The sequence below is a fragment of the Capricornis sumatraensis genome, chromosome 16 (assembly GCF_032405125.1).
Source record: "Capricornis sumatraensis isolate serow.1 chromosome 16, serow.2, whole genome shotgun sequence".
NCBI lineage: Eukaryota > Metazoa > Chordata > Mammalia > Artiodactyla > Bovidae > Capricornis > Capricornis sumatraensis.
The window spans coordinates 24187651-24202500 of NC_091084.1; the positions used below are offsets into that span (position 1 = coordinate 24187651).

General features: G+C 40.2%; 1 protein-coding gene across 1 annotated transcript in view; it reads left to right on the top strand.

The window, feature by feature from the left end:
* DIXDC1 (DIX domain containing 1) overlaps positions 1–13553 on the top strand; it is a 32124-nt gene extending 18571 nt beyond the window's left edge. The window contains exons 14-16 of the mRNA XM_068988678.1: positions 9945–10050; positions 11189–11297; positions 12972–13553. Of these exons, the coding sequence (XP_068844779.1) occupies positions 9945–10050; positions 11189–11297; positions 12972–13052 (296 nt within the window). The 3' untranslated portion in view covers positions 13053–13553. The remainder of the gene's footprint in view (positions 1–9944; positions 10051–11188; positions 11298–12971) is intronic.
* Positions 13554–14850: the final 1297 nt, after the last annotated feature.

The following is a 14850-nucleotide window of genomic DNA, read 5'->3' on the forward strand; positions in this document are numbered from 1 at the left end:
ATTCATGCAACTTGATAACCCTCTAGCTACTGAGTTATTTATCTTATTCCCCTGCATCAGACTTCTTAAAAGAACGATCTACAAGGCTCTTTCTTCATTGTTACCTCCCATTCACTTCTTAATCCACTAATTGGTCTTTTACTCAGTTACTCCACTTAATGTTTTTCTCGGGTGCATGTTGACTGTCTTGTTGCCTCATCAAAGTGGTCATGTTTCATACCTTATCTTCCATTGACTTTTCAGAAGCATTTACTATCTTTGAATAGTCTCCTTCTGGAAACATTCCTCTCCTTTAACTTTAGTACCAACCAGTTATTTGTTCATGAAATATTTATTGAGCATTCATTATGTAGAGTTCTTGTTAGGCACTAGAAATCTCGAGATGAACAAGATGGACTTTGTGCTTGGCCTCACTAGACTGTAGTCTCGAGAACTAGGTACAACCTCCTTCTCTTCTCCTCCTCTGCCTAACCCTTGACTGTGCCCTGGGATTCCACTGGAGGTCTCGACCTAGGCCTTCTGATATTCTTCATCAGTGATCCTTCCTACTTCCATGGCTTCAACCACTCTGGTATGCCAATTATTTTTAAACTTTCATCTCTAACTGCAAGTGTTTTCTGAGCTGCAGGGCTATATTTTTGAAGGCCAGCTGGATATCTTCTCTGCAGGTCAGAAGGCACTTCAAACTCATGTCCAAAACTGCAAACAAAACAATAAAGGGGGAAAACATAAGAGTATAGAATCGAACAGATCTGGGATGCAGTTGTAGCTCTCAGCAGAGTATACCATGGGGAAGAATGTTAATGACCGTCCTTGCATTTTAGTTTTCATGTTTTTGAAATGGAGATAATCTTGAAGGATTGTAAACATTAAGTGAAATATTATATGTGGATAATCTGGTATAGTATGGCATATGAGAGATGCAAGGCTGTGCCCTTTCTTTCTCCTTTTCATGACAGCCAAATCTCCTGAAAGAGTAATCGTCTCTTTGAACCTACTTCCTGTCTTGCAATTTACTCTTAAGGGAAACAACAACAACAATAATTATTTTAAAAGTAATACAGTAGATTAGTGAGGGCCTCCCTGGTGGCTCAGTGGTAAAGAATCCACCTGCACTGCAGGAGCTGCAGGAGACCGGTTCAATCCCTGGTTCAGGAAGATCCCCTGGAGGAGGGCATGTCAACCCACTCCAGTATTCTTGCCTGGAGAATCCCATGGACAGAGGAGCCTGGTGGGCTACAGTCCATAGGGACATGACTGAAGCAACTTAGCAAGCATGCACATTAGATTAGTGGAATACATTGAGATTTCAGATAAAACCCATGCATCTATGATAATTTGACAGGCGAATAGTATCTCCCACAAATGGTGTCAGGACAACTGGATATCCATATGCAAAAGAACAGAGTTGGACCTGTACTTCACATTATGTACAAAATTAATTTAAAATGTATCATTGACCTAAATATAAGTATTAAAACTAAAACTCTCAGAAGAAAACACAGGGGAAAGTATTCATGACCTTGAATTCTTAGACATTAAAAACATGAGCAATAAAAGAAAAAAGGAAAATGGACTTCATCGAAATTAAAAACTATTTGGATCAAAGAACATTATCAAGTAAGTGACAAGACAACCAGAATAAGAGAAAATATTTCAAAATCATTTATCTATTAAGGGCCTAGGATAAAAACTATATAAAGAACTCTTATAACTTAGCAACAGAAGACCAAAAAAAATCTGATATTAATAACAGATGGGCAAAGAATTTGAATAGACATTTCCCCGAAGAAGATGAGTAAACGGCCAAGGTGTATATGTGCACTCAGTCTCTTCAGTGGTGTCTGACTCTCTGTGACCCCATGGACTGTAGCCCGCCAGGCTCCTGTGTCCATGGGATTCTCCAGGCAAGGATACTGGAGTGGGTTGTCTTGCTGTCCTCCAGGGGATCTTCCCCACCCGGAGATGGAACCCATGTCTCCTGCGTCTCTTGCACTGCAGGTAGATTCTTTACTGCTGAGTCACCAGGGAAGCCCCAAATGGCCAATACGCACATGCAAATATGCTTAAAGTTGTTAGTTATGAGGAAAATCCAAACCAAAACCACAATGAGATACCACTTCATGCCTACTGATGACTCTGAAAAAACAAGTAAAAGTGTTGGTGAGAAGTTGAAACTTTTGTACATTGCTGATAGGGATGTAAAATGGTGGAAAACAGTTTGCTGGCTCTTCAAAGTTAAACATAGAATTACTATGTGACTTCGCAATTCCATTCCTAGGTATATGCCCAAAAGAATGAAAAGCAAGTGTTCAAAAAAAAAAAAACATGTACACACATGTTCATAGCAGAATTATTCACAGTAGCTAAAAGGTGGAAACAGCTAAATGGTCCATCAGTTGATAAAAGGGTAAACAGTTTCTGCATATAATGGAATGTTATTCAGCCACAAAGAGGAATGAATTACTGATACCTGCTACAACATAAATGAATCTTGAAAATGTTAAGTGAAAGATGCCAAACGGAAAAGGGCAGAAATTGGAAGGATCCTTTTCTATGAAATGTCCAGAATAGGCAAATCCATCGAGACCGAAAGTAGATTAGACAGACGTCAGGATTAGGAAGGGGGTTTATTGAGTATGAGGTTTCTTTTTCAGATAATGAGAATGTTCTGGAACTAGATAGTGGTGATGGTTACACATCACTGTGAGTGTATTAAGTGCCACTGAATTGTACACTTTAAGTGGTTAAAATGGTGAGTTTTGAGTTACATGAATTATACCTCAGTTTTTTAAAAAGTGAATTGTAATAAGTCTGGAAGGAGCTGTGCTAACTGAGAGAAAAGGTTGAATAGTCTAAGATATTATAACTGTCTTAAATCCATCAGAGAGTTGAAATCAGAGGGCAGCCAACCAGCCTGAAAGGTAAACAGGTGCTTCCAAGCACAGATAGGATACCAGCACTGGCTCACTTATGGCAGAGCGCAGGAGAAAGATGGGGCCACTGTACAAACAGATAGGAATTCAGCTAAGATTTTAATAAATTGTGAAAGGCTGGGCAGAGACTAGGAACCCTGGGGGCCGCAAACGCAACAAGAGTTTGCACCTGCTTGCTGACGCTTCTGTTGACCCCCATTTGGGTGCTTATGGCAAAGACTGGTTGTGGGAACAGAGTGTAGAGAAATCCTGTTTTGGGGGTGGGGGCTCAGAGGAGGGACTGGCTGCCACTGCCAGAAAAGCATGAAGAACCATCTGGGCTTTGGTCCCTTAAAGAACAAAAGTTTTAAGCCGCTGAGGAAGGGCAGCAAATCCTGTTTCCCCTTCGTCTCTATCTCAGGCAAAGGTGAAGACCTACTTCAGCTAGGGGGGAAAAGAAAGGATAAAAGCACTCTCAATCCCTCAGCAGTGGCAGCAATCTGCCTTGGGCTCAGATCATTAGAGGTTGTCTTCCACGGGGGAAAGGGTAGGATCACTGAGAAAGCCCCACCTCAAGACTGAGGTTGGATCACAGAGAAGCCTTCCTCAGCCCTCCCCGCAGGGTGAGCAAGTGCTGTGTAAGAAGGGACAGCAGTCTGCCTCTGAGGGAGGGGCACACAAGTCAAGTCTGCAGTTGAGGGTGGGGACTTCCCTCCTGGTACAGTGGTTAAGACTCTGTGCTCCCAATGCAGGGGGCGCAGGTTCAATCCCTGGTCAGGGAACTAAGATCTCACGTGCGGTGTGGTGTGACCAAACTAATAATGATAAAATAAAGTTGAGGGTAGAGCAGGAACATTAAGGGAAAACCCTGCAGGGTGCAGCTCCTCAACATAACCCTAGAGAAATGTGAAGGTGATGGTGCACTGAAAGTAACCTTAACAAAAATCCTAGTCTCAGCTCAACTCCTGATGTGACTGATTCCGCTCTTCCCACCAGTGGCCGGGAAAAACAAGCAGCGTGCCCATTTCTAGACATAAACATTTTTTACCTTAGTCTCTACCGTCTTACACAGGAAGACTTACACGGGAAGTCTGACAGTCAATAAAAATTTATGTAACATCCACAGAAACAAGAAAAATGTACGCCACTGTCAGGAGTCAATAAGGGTCTACTCAAGAGTTGACTCACATGTGACTAAGATATTGAAACCATCAGAAAAGGAGTTTTTAGAAATGGTGTTAATGACTGAAATAAAAATGTTTATATAGTGCATGTACAGGTGAGGAATTTTAGCAGAGAGATGGAAATTATGAAAAGGAGTCAAATGGAATGCTAGAAATAAAAATAAATATTACAAAGATGAAGAATGTCTTCAGCAGGTTCATCAGAAGTCTCAACAAACACAGCTAAGGAAAGAATCAGTGAACTTGAAGATAGGTCAATAGGAATTACCCAAACTGCAGTACGAAAAGAAAAAGAGTCGGAGAGAGGAAAAACAACCCAGTAGCCGTGGGATAATATCCATATGGATGAAGATACATGTAACTAGAATCTCTGAACCAAAAGAGACAGAACTGGGCAGAAGAAGCATTTGAAGACATAAAGGCCAATTATTTTCCAAAAATATGTAAAGACATCACACCACAGATCCAAGAAGTTCTGAGAATTGCAAGAAGTATGAATAACAATGACAATAAAGGAGTCAAATTAATGAAAATCAAAGAAAAGAGAAAAAGGTAACCAGAGATGGGGGGAAATATTACAAACAGGAGAACAAAGATGAGAATTACAGAATTCTTATCAGAACCTGCAGGTCATAAGATAGTGGGGGAACATCTTTCAAGTACTAAAAGGGGGGGGGAAACCTAGAATTCTGTAGTTAGAGAGTATATATTTTTATACATAAAACCCAAGAGAATTCATTACAAACAGATTTTCACTGCAGGAAATGTTTAAGGAATTTCTTCAGACAGGAGGAATATGAGATGGGAGGAACTGAGATATACAAAAAGAAGTGGTTAGAATGAAGGAAAATATAAAAGACTTTTTACCCCTTATTTTTAATTACTCTGAAAGATAATAGGCTGTTTAAAGCAAAAATAATATTGATGTGTTACTGGTTTATTTCATATTTGAAAGTGAAATGTATGACAGTAATACGAAGATCAGGATAGAATTAGGACTCTACTGTTGTAACTTCCGTAGTTCTTACATGTGAAGCGGTATAATATCATTTGAAAGCTGACCGACTAAAGATATATATATAAATCTAAGAACGACCACTAAATTTTTAAAGAATAAATAAAAAATTAATAGAGATAAATTGTAAAAATAATCCAATACCAAAAAAAAAAGTAAAATATCTCACTGTTTAAAATGTCATCTACATGTTGAAATGATGTATCCAAATTGAGAACCTAAACATACTGGGGTTTGAAGACACACATATCTGTGTGAGCGCTTAGTCGCTCAGTTGTGTCCAACTCTTTGTGATGCCATAAGACTGTGGTCTGCCAGGCTCCTCTGTCCGTGGTTTTCTCCAGGCAAAAATACCGGAGTGGGTCGCATTCTCTTCTCCAAGGAATCTTCTTAATTCAGGGATTGAAGGCGCATCTCCTGCACTGGAAGCAGATTCTTACCATCTGAGCCACAAGAGAAGCTCCTATATGTATATACAGATATGCATGTACATATATGCACACATTCCAAAGGTGGGGAGAAAAAGAGGAGAAAAGAGAAAAGGAACAAAAAATATATGGAACAAATAGAAACAAGGGAGATGGTACATTTTAAAAAATAATCTGGTTTTTATGACAGTTTTTTTTTTACCACTTACAAAATTATTGTTTATCAGTATCATAGTAATTTGGAAACAGCCTTGTTTGATGGGATAAATATAGCTCAACCTTGTGAAAATGGTTCATTCTCCCCAAATGATCTGTAGCTTCATGTTATTCCAATAAAAATCCTAACAGGGTTATCGTCCAATTAAAATAAATAAATTTAAAAAAAAATCCTAACAGGGGACTTCCCTGGTGGTCCAGTAGTGAAGACCTCTGTGCAGGGTGCCTGAGTTTTGATCTTGGTCAGGGTAGATCCCACCGGATGCAATTAAGAATTTGCATGCTGCAAGAGGAGGAGGAGGAGATGGGGACAACAGAGGATGAGATGGTTGGATGGCATCACTGACTCGATGGACATGAGTTTGAGTAAGCTCTGGGAGTTGGTGATGGACACGGAAGCCTGGTGTACTGCAGTCTATGGGGTCACAAAGAGTTGGACACGACGAAGTGACTGGACTGAACTGAGCAAAGATCAAAGATCTCAAGTGCTACAACTGAGACCCAGAGCAGCCCAATAAATATTTTTTAAAGTCCTGTCAGACTTTTTGTAGATATAAACAAGCTGATACTAAAATTTACATGGATGAGATTAGAATGGTTTGAAAAAAAGTTGAGAAAAATGAACAAAGGAGTTGGCGGGCCACACTACCTGATTTCAAAACTAACTATGAAGTTAGAGTAATCAACACAGTGTATTATGAGTGAATAGATAGACACAGAGATCATTGGAACAGAATAGTAAGTTCAGAAACAGACTTACTGAATTTGACCAGTTGATTATTCATAATAGTGCAAAATCTATTTGATGGCTCAAGGGTAGGCTTTTCAACAAATCATCCTGGAACAATTAAAGACCCACATCAAAAAAAGATCATTGAGCCACACTTCATACTACATATAAAAAACTGACTCCAAATGAACCATACATGTCAGTTAAAAGCTAAAATTGATTTCTGATGCCTTTTAAAATCATGTATGTTATTTACACATACATATACACAGCGCTGTGTTTCTGGGTCATTTGTTCTCTCAGGTTTTCAAGATTTTTAAAAATTACTTTATTTATGTATATTTTGCCTGCGCTGCACAGCTATTTCTCTCTCATTATGCTTTTTCTTTTTTACTCAGAGTCTGTGCAATCTAACTCGGCCTTCTTCACTAGTCACCCCAAAGTCCTCTCATTAATGTCACTAGCGACCTATTTACCACACCTGTGTTTATCTACCAGACTTCTGTGTGGCATCTGATGTACTCTTACCCTCCAGTTCACCCAAAGTGTGTGTATAACATTTTATTGGTCAGCATGGACTGCCATAACAGAACACCATAGACTGAGTGGCTTAACAGCAGTTTATTTTCTCACAGTTCTGGAGGCTGGAAGTCCCAAGATGAGGATGCCAGTGTGGTCAGATTTGCTGAGGGAGGGTGTTCTTCCTGGCTGGCAGACAGTCACCTTCCTGCTGAGTCTCCATATGGTAGAGAGAGCTCTGGTGTTTCTTCCTCTTTGGGATGAGAATTGGTCTACTCTTATAACCTCATTTAACTTTAATCCCTCCTTAAAGGCCTATCTGCAGTATATTCTTGCCTGAAGAATCCCACGGAGGAAGAGCCTGGTGGGCTACAGTCCGTGGGGCTGCAAAGAATCGGACACAACTGAGCGACTAACACTTTCACTTTTCACTATTTTTGCATCTCTAGTTCTTGATACATAATAGGCACCCAGTAAACATTTTAAATGGATGACACTTCTGTTCCCCTGTCTTAGGTAACTACCATGAATCTATTTCCTAGATCATAAATTTTGGTTATTTTTCACTTTCTCTTTTATCCTTGACATTCAACTATATCCAAAGTACTAAGACTTTTACCTTCTAAAGGTCTCCCAAATTCATCCCTTCTCTAGCTCCAGGGCTATATCTTACCCTTCCAAGCCTTTCAGATTATTTTAATTGCCTCTTAATGGGATCACCCTTTCCAGAATTTCTCCCATCCAACCCTTTATTTTGCTGCTAGACTGACCTTTCCAAAATGCCAGTCTGATTATATCGGTTCCTTTTAACGTCTCCCTAGAGCTTAAGACTAATATCTAAATGTCTTAGCCTGGCAGAGTCCTTTGTGATTTGGGCCGTGCCTACCTTATTATCCTCATTTTCCATTACTTCCCAAAGTATAATGCTCAAGCCTTACTAGTCAACTTTCATTTTTATAGATACGTGATCCTTTTTCATGCCTTTATAAGTATCCTTCATTCTTGGAATGCCTTTTCCAAATTCTACATATGATCATTTTTTTAGGTGCTTTAACAATTCTCAAATTGTTTAAACAATTTAAGGGAACTTTCTGACCTCTTTCAGGTAGAATTAACTACTCCATCTTTGGTCTTCCTTTGCAGTTTGTACAAATCTGATTTTAGTGTATTAAGTATTTGTTGGGTGATTCCCAGGTGGCTCAGTGGTAAAGAATCTACCTGCCAAGCAGGAGACGCACATTCAGTCCCCGGGTCTGAAAGATCCCTTGGAGAAGGAAATAGCAACACACTCCAGTATTCTTGCCTGGGAAATCCTATGGACAGAGGAGCCTGGTGGGCTATGGTCCATGGGGTTGCAGAGTTGGACACGACTTAGCAACTAAATAACAACAACAATTATTTGTTATCATACCTGTCATCTATACTGGACTATAAACTCTTTGAGATTAATTTTATATTCTCAAAATCTAGTACATGGTAAGTGCTCAATAATTGTTTGTTGAATGAATGAATGAAAAGATCAATCATAAAATTTAATGATAAAAGTGAATGTTTTATTAAAAAACCTGCTGTGTGCCAGGCCCTTGGTGCTGGAGTCAAAGGAGCACCATGGTGTGTAGGTTTCAATAAATGGCATTTTTGAAAAAAATTCTGAAAACTAACTGATTACTGTGCAAAGAGAGAATGTTCCCTTGTTTTTCTTCTCTGTGTTATTCATCTCTCCTACTTCCTTATTTTAAACCTCTTCCTAGGAATTGCCTGGTAGTTAATTCCCTGGTGGTTAATAACCACAAAGTGCGGTTAAGACTCCACACTTTCAACACCAAGGGTCTGGTTTTGATCCCTAGTTAGGGAATGAAGATTCCCACAAAATTTGAGGTGCAGCCAAAAAAAAAAAAGCCTTAAAAACCCCAAACAAAAAAACCCTTGCTGGGGACTTCCATGGTGGTCCAATGGTCAAGAATCTGCCTTCCAGTGCAGGGGCCTGGGGTTCCATCCCTGGTTGGAGAACTAAGATTCCATATTCCCCAGGGCAACTAAGCTCACCACAACGAAGACTCAGTGCAGCCAAACAAACAAATATTTAAAAAAATAAAGTCTTCCTAGAACTATTCTCTGGTTGCTGCAAGTTTGATTGGGATCAATGGCCTAGAATAAGTTAGGAAAACCTGTGTATCTGGAATTGCAGGAGATGTTTTAATAAAAAGTTTGTTTTTGGTCCTGATGATAAAACTTTGTAACTGGTCTCTTCTCCTATTCTCTTAAATTCATAATCACAAGTAATTCACTGATTAAGTTTTTCTATCAGTACCTATACAAATAAGAGAGGCAAAGTATGGATCAAGAAATCTGAGTTAAAAACTGTGGGGACTGAGACTATGCTGGTGGTCCTGTGGTTAAGAATCCACCTGCCAGTGCAGAAGACACTGGTTCGACCTCTGGCCCTGGAAGGTTCCACATGCCTCACGGCAGCTAAGTAGTTACGGTGCACAGGCTTAGTTGCTCCGTGGCATGTCGAATCTTCCCAGACTAGGGATTGAACCTGTGTCCCCTGCATTCGCCGGTGGATTCTTATCCACTGTGCTACCAGGGCAGTCCCCTCCCTGAAATCTTGCCTGGCTTCTCTGACCTCTTTTGACTCTTGGCAGCAGTGCCTGTCAGAACAGTTGCTGTTCCCCTGCTAGAATCACCTGGAACAGGTGAGAAGGGATGGTCCTTGTGATAGCATCTATGTCCAAAGCACCTCCTACCTTAGTGGCCCCAGCGGTGACTTCCTGTGGGTCACACCCTATGGGCAAGGTGTTTGGCAAGGGTTTCAAAACTGTGCTAATGACCTCAGGCAGCTTCATTCTCCTGGGACATTTTGAGTAACTGGAAATGATGGGTTATTGGAAGCAAACTGAATGTTCTGACCACAAGGTGTCTCTCTGATTGCAGAGTTGCCTCACTCACAGAGTTCTCCAACTGTCAGCAGCGCCTGCACGAAGGTGCTCTATTTCACTGACCGGTCACTCACACCCTTCATGGTTAATATACCAAAGAGGTGAGATTCTGAATCATTATTTCTTTAAAAAGGACAGGAAGGCAGAATCATTAGTTACTGCCCACCTAACCAGCTGCAAGGTGTAGCAGTGTAGTGAGAGGGGCACAGGAAATAGAGATTCGAGTTCCAGCTTCACCACTAACCTTCAGCATTACAAGGGACGCGTCAGGATCTGCTATACAGCATAGACACAATATTGCTTCCAGTCCTGATATACAAAGATGCTCCAAGTCAGGAATAACAGTTTTTAAAGTGCTCAAAATAGCTTCTGCTGAGAGCTATGGATTACAGCCTAGCATTCCAGGGCTATTTATTGCTTATTGACCTTTGTTGCTATTGGATGACTACAACTAATCTAAAGAGAATTCATGTTAAAAACCTTGAAACTTTTCAGTTAATATACTCCTTTCTAAGGTAGATGGCTTTGAAATAAAGATTTTTAATCTTTGGAACCAACTGCTGAGAGGGGTGTTAAGATTTACCGTTCCTAAAGGGTCTGAGTTAGAGGGGAGCTTTCTGAAGCAAAGTGGTATAGTTTGAATTCTCCCAGCCTGGAGAAATGGAATTGCTGCAAAGAAGGAAATCAAGAGAACTTAGACATATTGATAGTTTAACAAATTAGATTGCAGACACTTTGTGTCTTATTTCCAGAGTGATACAGAAAAAAAAAGTGATTTGGCTTCTGTCAAAGTAGTAAATCTATTTTAAATTCTCAGATTGTCCCATTTGTAATGCTATTTACATTCCCTAATGGGGCTTCCCTGGTGGCTCAGATGGTAAAGAATCCACCTGCACTGCAGGAGACCCAGCTTTTATCCGTGGGTCAGGAAGATCCCCTGAAGAAGGGAACGGCTACCCATTCCAGTATTCTTTTTTTTCCATTCCCGTATTCTTGCCTGCAGAATTCTGCAGAGTTGGACACAACTGAGTGACTAACACACTTTACATTCCCTAACCATGACTAACTCCCTAGCTTCTGCTAATAGAATCATTTGAGTTACCAAGGGCAGTGACCTAACAAGGCCATGCTGTTTCTCCGAGCAGAGACTTTGACAGGGGCCTGGGTTTAAAACTAACATCTTATCTGTTCAACCCACTGATAAACAGTCTATTTTAGTGTTCTCTCCTGTTGTTGCAGGCTGGGGGAGGTGACACTGAAGGATTTTAAAGCGGCTATTGACCGGGAAGGAAATCATCGGTATCACTTCAAAGCACTGGATCCTGAGTTTGGCACTGTCAAGGAAGAGGTACAGAACCCACAGGGAGTCTGGATGGTATTGCTGGTTGTTCTTGAACTCTACAGATTCCTACTTAAGATCTAGTACCCAGAAATACCGGAATTCCCTAACCAGGGCAGTGGAGTTTCCCAGTGTCTCAAGCCAGTTGACTACTTTAGACTGAGAAGTTTCAGGGAATGGCCCAAGAAGTTGATAGCTTCATTAGTTCATGGACTTAATCACTCTGATCAAACTTAGAATTTTTATTTTATAAAGGAAAAAGTTTTGGGGACTTCCCTGGCAGCCCAGTGGTTACAACTCCATGATTCCAATGCAGAGAGTGCAGGTTTTGAGTCCTGGTTGGGAAACTAAATCTCACATGCCCCGAGGTATGGCCAGAAAATTTAAAAAAAAGGAAAAAGTTCTGTTAGGGAAAATAAAGAACCCACATTGAAGAAAAGCTTGGCTTTGGGGTCTTTTTTCTTTCTATAGCCAAACCTTAGAAAACTTTCTGCTTCCTGTGTAGAGCAAAATAAACAAACTGGCATGAATATATGAAATGGTATATTGTGGTGGTAGTTTCTCAGAAAATGAAAATGAGGAAACTCTGCAGTCATCTATGCTTATACTCAGTCCTTGTCTATTTTCTTAGCCTACACTTTATAGTACATCTGCCAGAAACAGATTTTTTTTTTTTTTGAAAAGAGTTCTGTGCTCTCAGCAGTGTTTACAGAATGAACCACTGATTGGCTTTGCCCATCTTTTATTTTGAAAATATTTTCTGGACTTCCCTGGCAGTCCAGTTGTTAAGACTCCCTGCTTCCACTTCAAGGGCACAGGTTCAATCCCTGGTTGGGGAACTAAGATCCTGCATGCCACATGGCACAGCCACAAAAAAGAAAAACAAACAAACAAAAAAAACAACCAAATTTCTTCACTGGACTGTTTTAATAATCTTGTTCTATTAGCGACTTAGGAAATGAATACATGAATGAAAAGGACTGCATACACACATTAAGATTAGCCTTTTTTCTGACCCTTTCTTTACAATGCCTGGGACCAAAATTTCCCCCTTTCTCTTTTATTATTATTCTCCTCCTTCTCTTTTAAACGTTTATAGTACTGCTTTCTCCTGAGAAGCCTAAAGTGCTCTATGGTTAGTAATTTATTAAATCTTATAAATCTATGAGCAAAGCAGTACTAGAGGGGTGCTTTTACCATTTTGTAGATGTGGAACTAAGGATATATAAATCATACGTATATACACCATACACAATTGGCCCTTGAACAGTATGGGTTTGAACTGCATGGATCCACTTATATGCAGACACTTTTCAATAAATACGTACTACAGTATTATATGATCAGGAGTTGGTTGAATCTGAGGATGCAGAACTGTGGATATGGAGGGCTGACTGTGAAGTTATATGTGGATTTTTGACTGCACAGGGCCGGGGCAGGGAAGGGGGTGGGTGTTGTCTCTGTGTTGTTCAAGGGTCATTACATATATATATATATATATATATATTTTTTTTACCAGTTGTAACTTTAGGGACAAAACCAAAGGAACACAGGATCTAACTCAAGACTCCTCTACACTTTCTTATCCTTTATGTTTGGGATCTTTTTTTATCAATCACAGATGTGTAGCAGGCCTCCCTATCTTCTAATTTTTTTTCATGGTGGCTTTTTTTCTTTTTCTAGGTTTTCCACGATGATGATGCCATTCCTGGATGGGAAGGGAAAATTGTGGCCTGGGTAGAAGAAGACCATGGAGAAAATTAATGCTGAGTATTAGATTGGGGACTTGCAGAAGTTGGCACACCCTGGCTGCTTCACTCAGGAAAGAGGACTAAAACCAGAATACACAGGAAGTTTGTGCTGCCAAAACAGAAGCTTCTCCAAGTGTGACAGCCATGGGCCAGTCTTGTTTGTGTGCCTGGCATGTGTGGCAGCTAAAATCTCTGTCCAAAAGTAGACCATGGGTTCTTCTGGAGTTCCTTGTCCGCGGGAACACACTGTTTTACTCTACTCTGCGGACAAAAAACCGAAGGCCTTAACCAACGGGGATGGATGATCCCGCTCCTATATGGGCATGGCTGCTATTATCTGGAACCTGGGAACTGGATGCATCACTCCTATGTGTTACAGTATTATTTTCATTTTAATTGGCTTCAGTGGTTGCAGCAATCAGGGTCCCAGCATTTGTACTCACAGACAAGGTGGAGGTACCAGCTTTTTTGCTTCTTTGCAGCTATTGCAAACCAAGAATAACTCAAAAGGTGGTACCAAAGATGAAAGCCCACTCTTCAGGAATTTTTTTGGACTGGACGTGGATGGTGCTGAATTGCTAATTGGATTGAAAAAGGGCTGCCCGTATTGTGCTGTACTATGCTAAAACCATAATTAAGACCTTGGGCTGCCTCTTGCGTCTTAACTGATTCTGCAACTTGTCCTTTAGCCCACAGAAGGCATATTTCATGTACTGCTTGTTTTTCTCTGTGGACTCTCTAACTTTAGAGCCATTCCCCTCCCCTCCCCCCCGCCCCCACCTTCTAACTGATGAACTTTGTGTTTGAAAGGAATAAGGAGTGAAAATCTCCTTTCAAATCCAGGCGGGTATGGAAAGGTGCTGCTACCCATATCTTCTTGACTTTCTTTCTCTCATGACTTTTCTTTAGCCCATGGCATCTCCTTTGCAGTCGAAAGGAAACAAACCATTACTTTCAGTGTTTGTGATTTATAAGTACTGAGCATGAATTATTGGTCTGCCCCTCTTCGATGTCAAGGCCAGAGTTATTTTCTATAATATATTTAGTCTAGGCTGATCCTTTAGGGCACAATAGAAACCATGGGGGCATGAGATGTGAATGGCAGGGTTGATTCTGGATGAAAAAAACCAAGAATCCTTTCTCATGTGCAACACTGTCAAGTGTAGAAGCTAAAAGAGTTAAACTTTCAGAGATTACTTAGTATCTTGAGTTTTCTCATTCATTCAACCAATCAGATATATATATATATATATATATATATATATATATATAGTCAGTATAAATATATACTATAAATATATATGTATATATCAGTCTCCAAAGCAGTCTGCCTGTGATCACCAATGTACACTGCCAAGCAGAAGAGTCAGACAGATCTGGGTTCTTGACCTGTCTGTCTCAAGTTCATCTCCCCTTTTCAGCCATTTCAACAGACTACTTGTTGGAGCTCTGACATGACATTTTGTTGTTTTATATAGATGCGTCTTTTAAAAATAGTTCATGTTTGGAGAATTCTTTTGTACTCATTTGCTTTTTGTCCAAGAACCATGTCTATTTTTATAACTTGAGTGTGAGTTCTATATATTCTTACATTCTGTATACTGTATCCATTTTCTAGGGAACCCAGTAGCTTTTATACAGGCTCTTTCTTCTTACCAGCCCTTGTGGTTTCAGAACAAGCTTTATTTTATTACAGGTATACTAATGATAACTCCTGTTCCAGTTCTACCAGCCATTTTAGTTGTGGAGTTAGTTTTATAGAACCTCTTTGATGGCTCCTTTAGCTGACAGAAGGAACTCAAAAGACACCT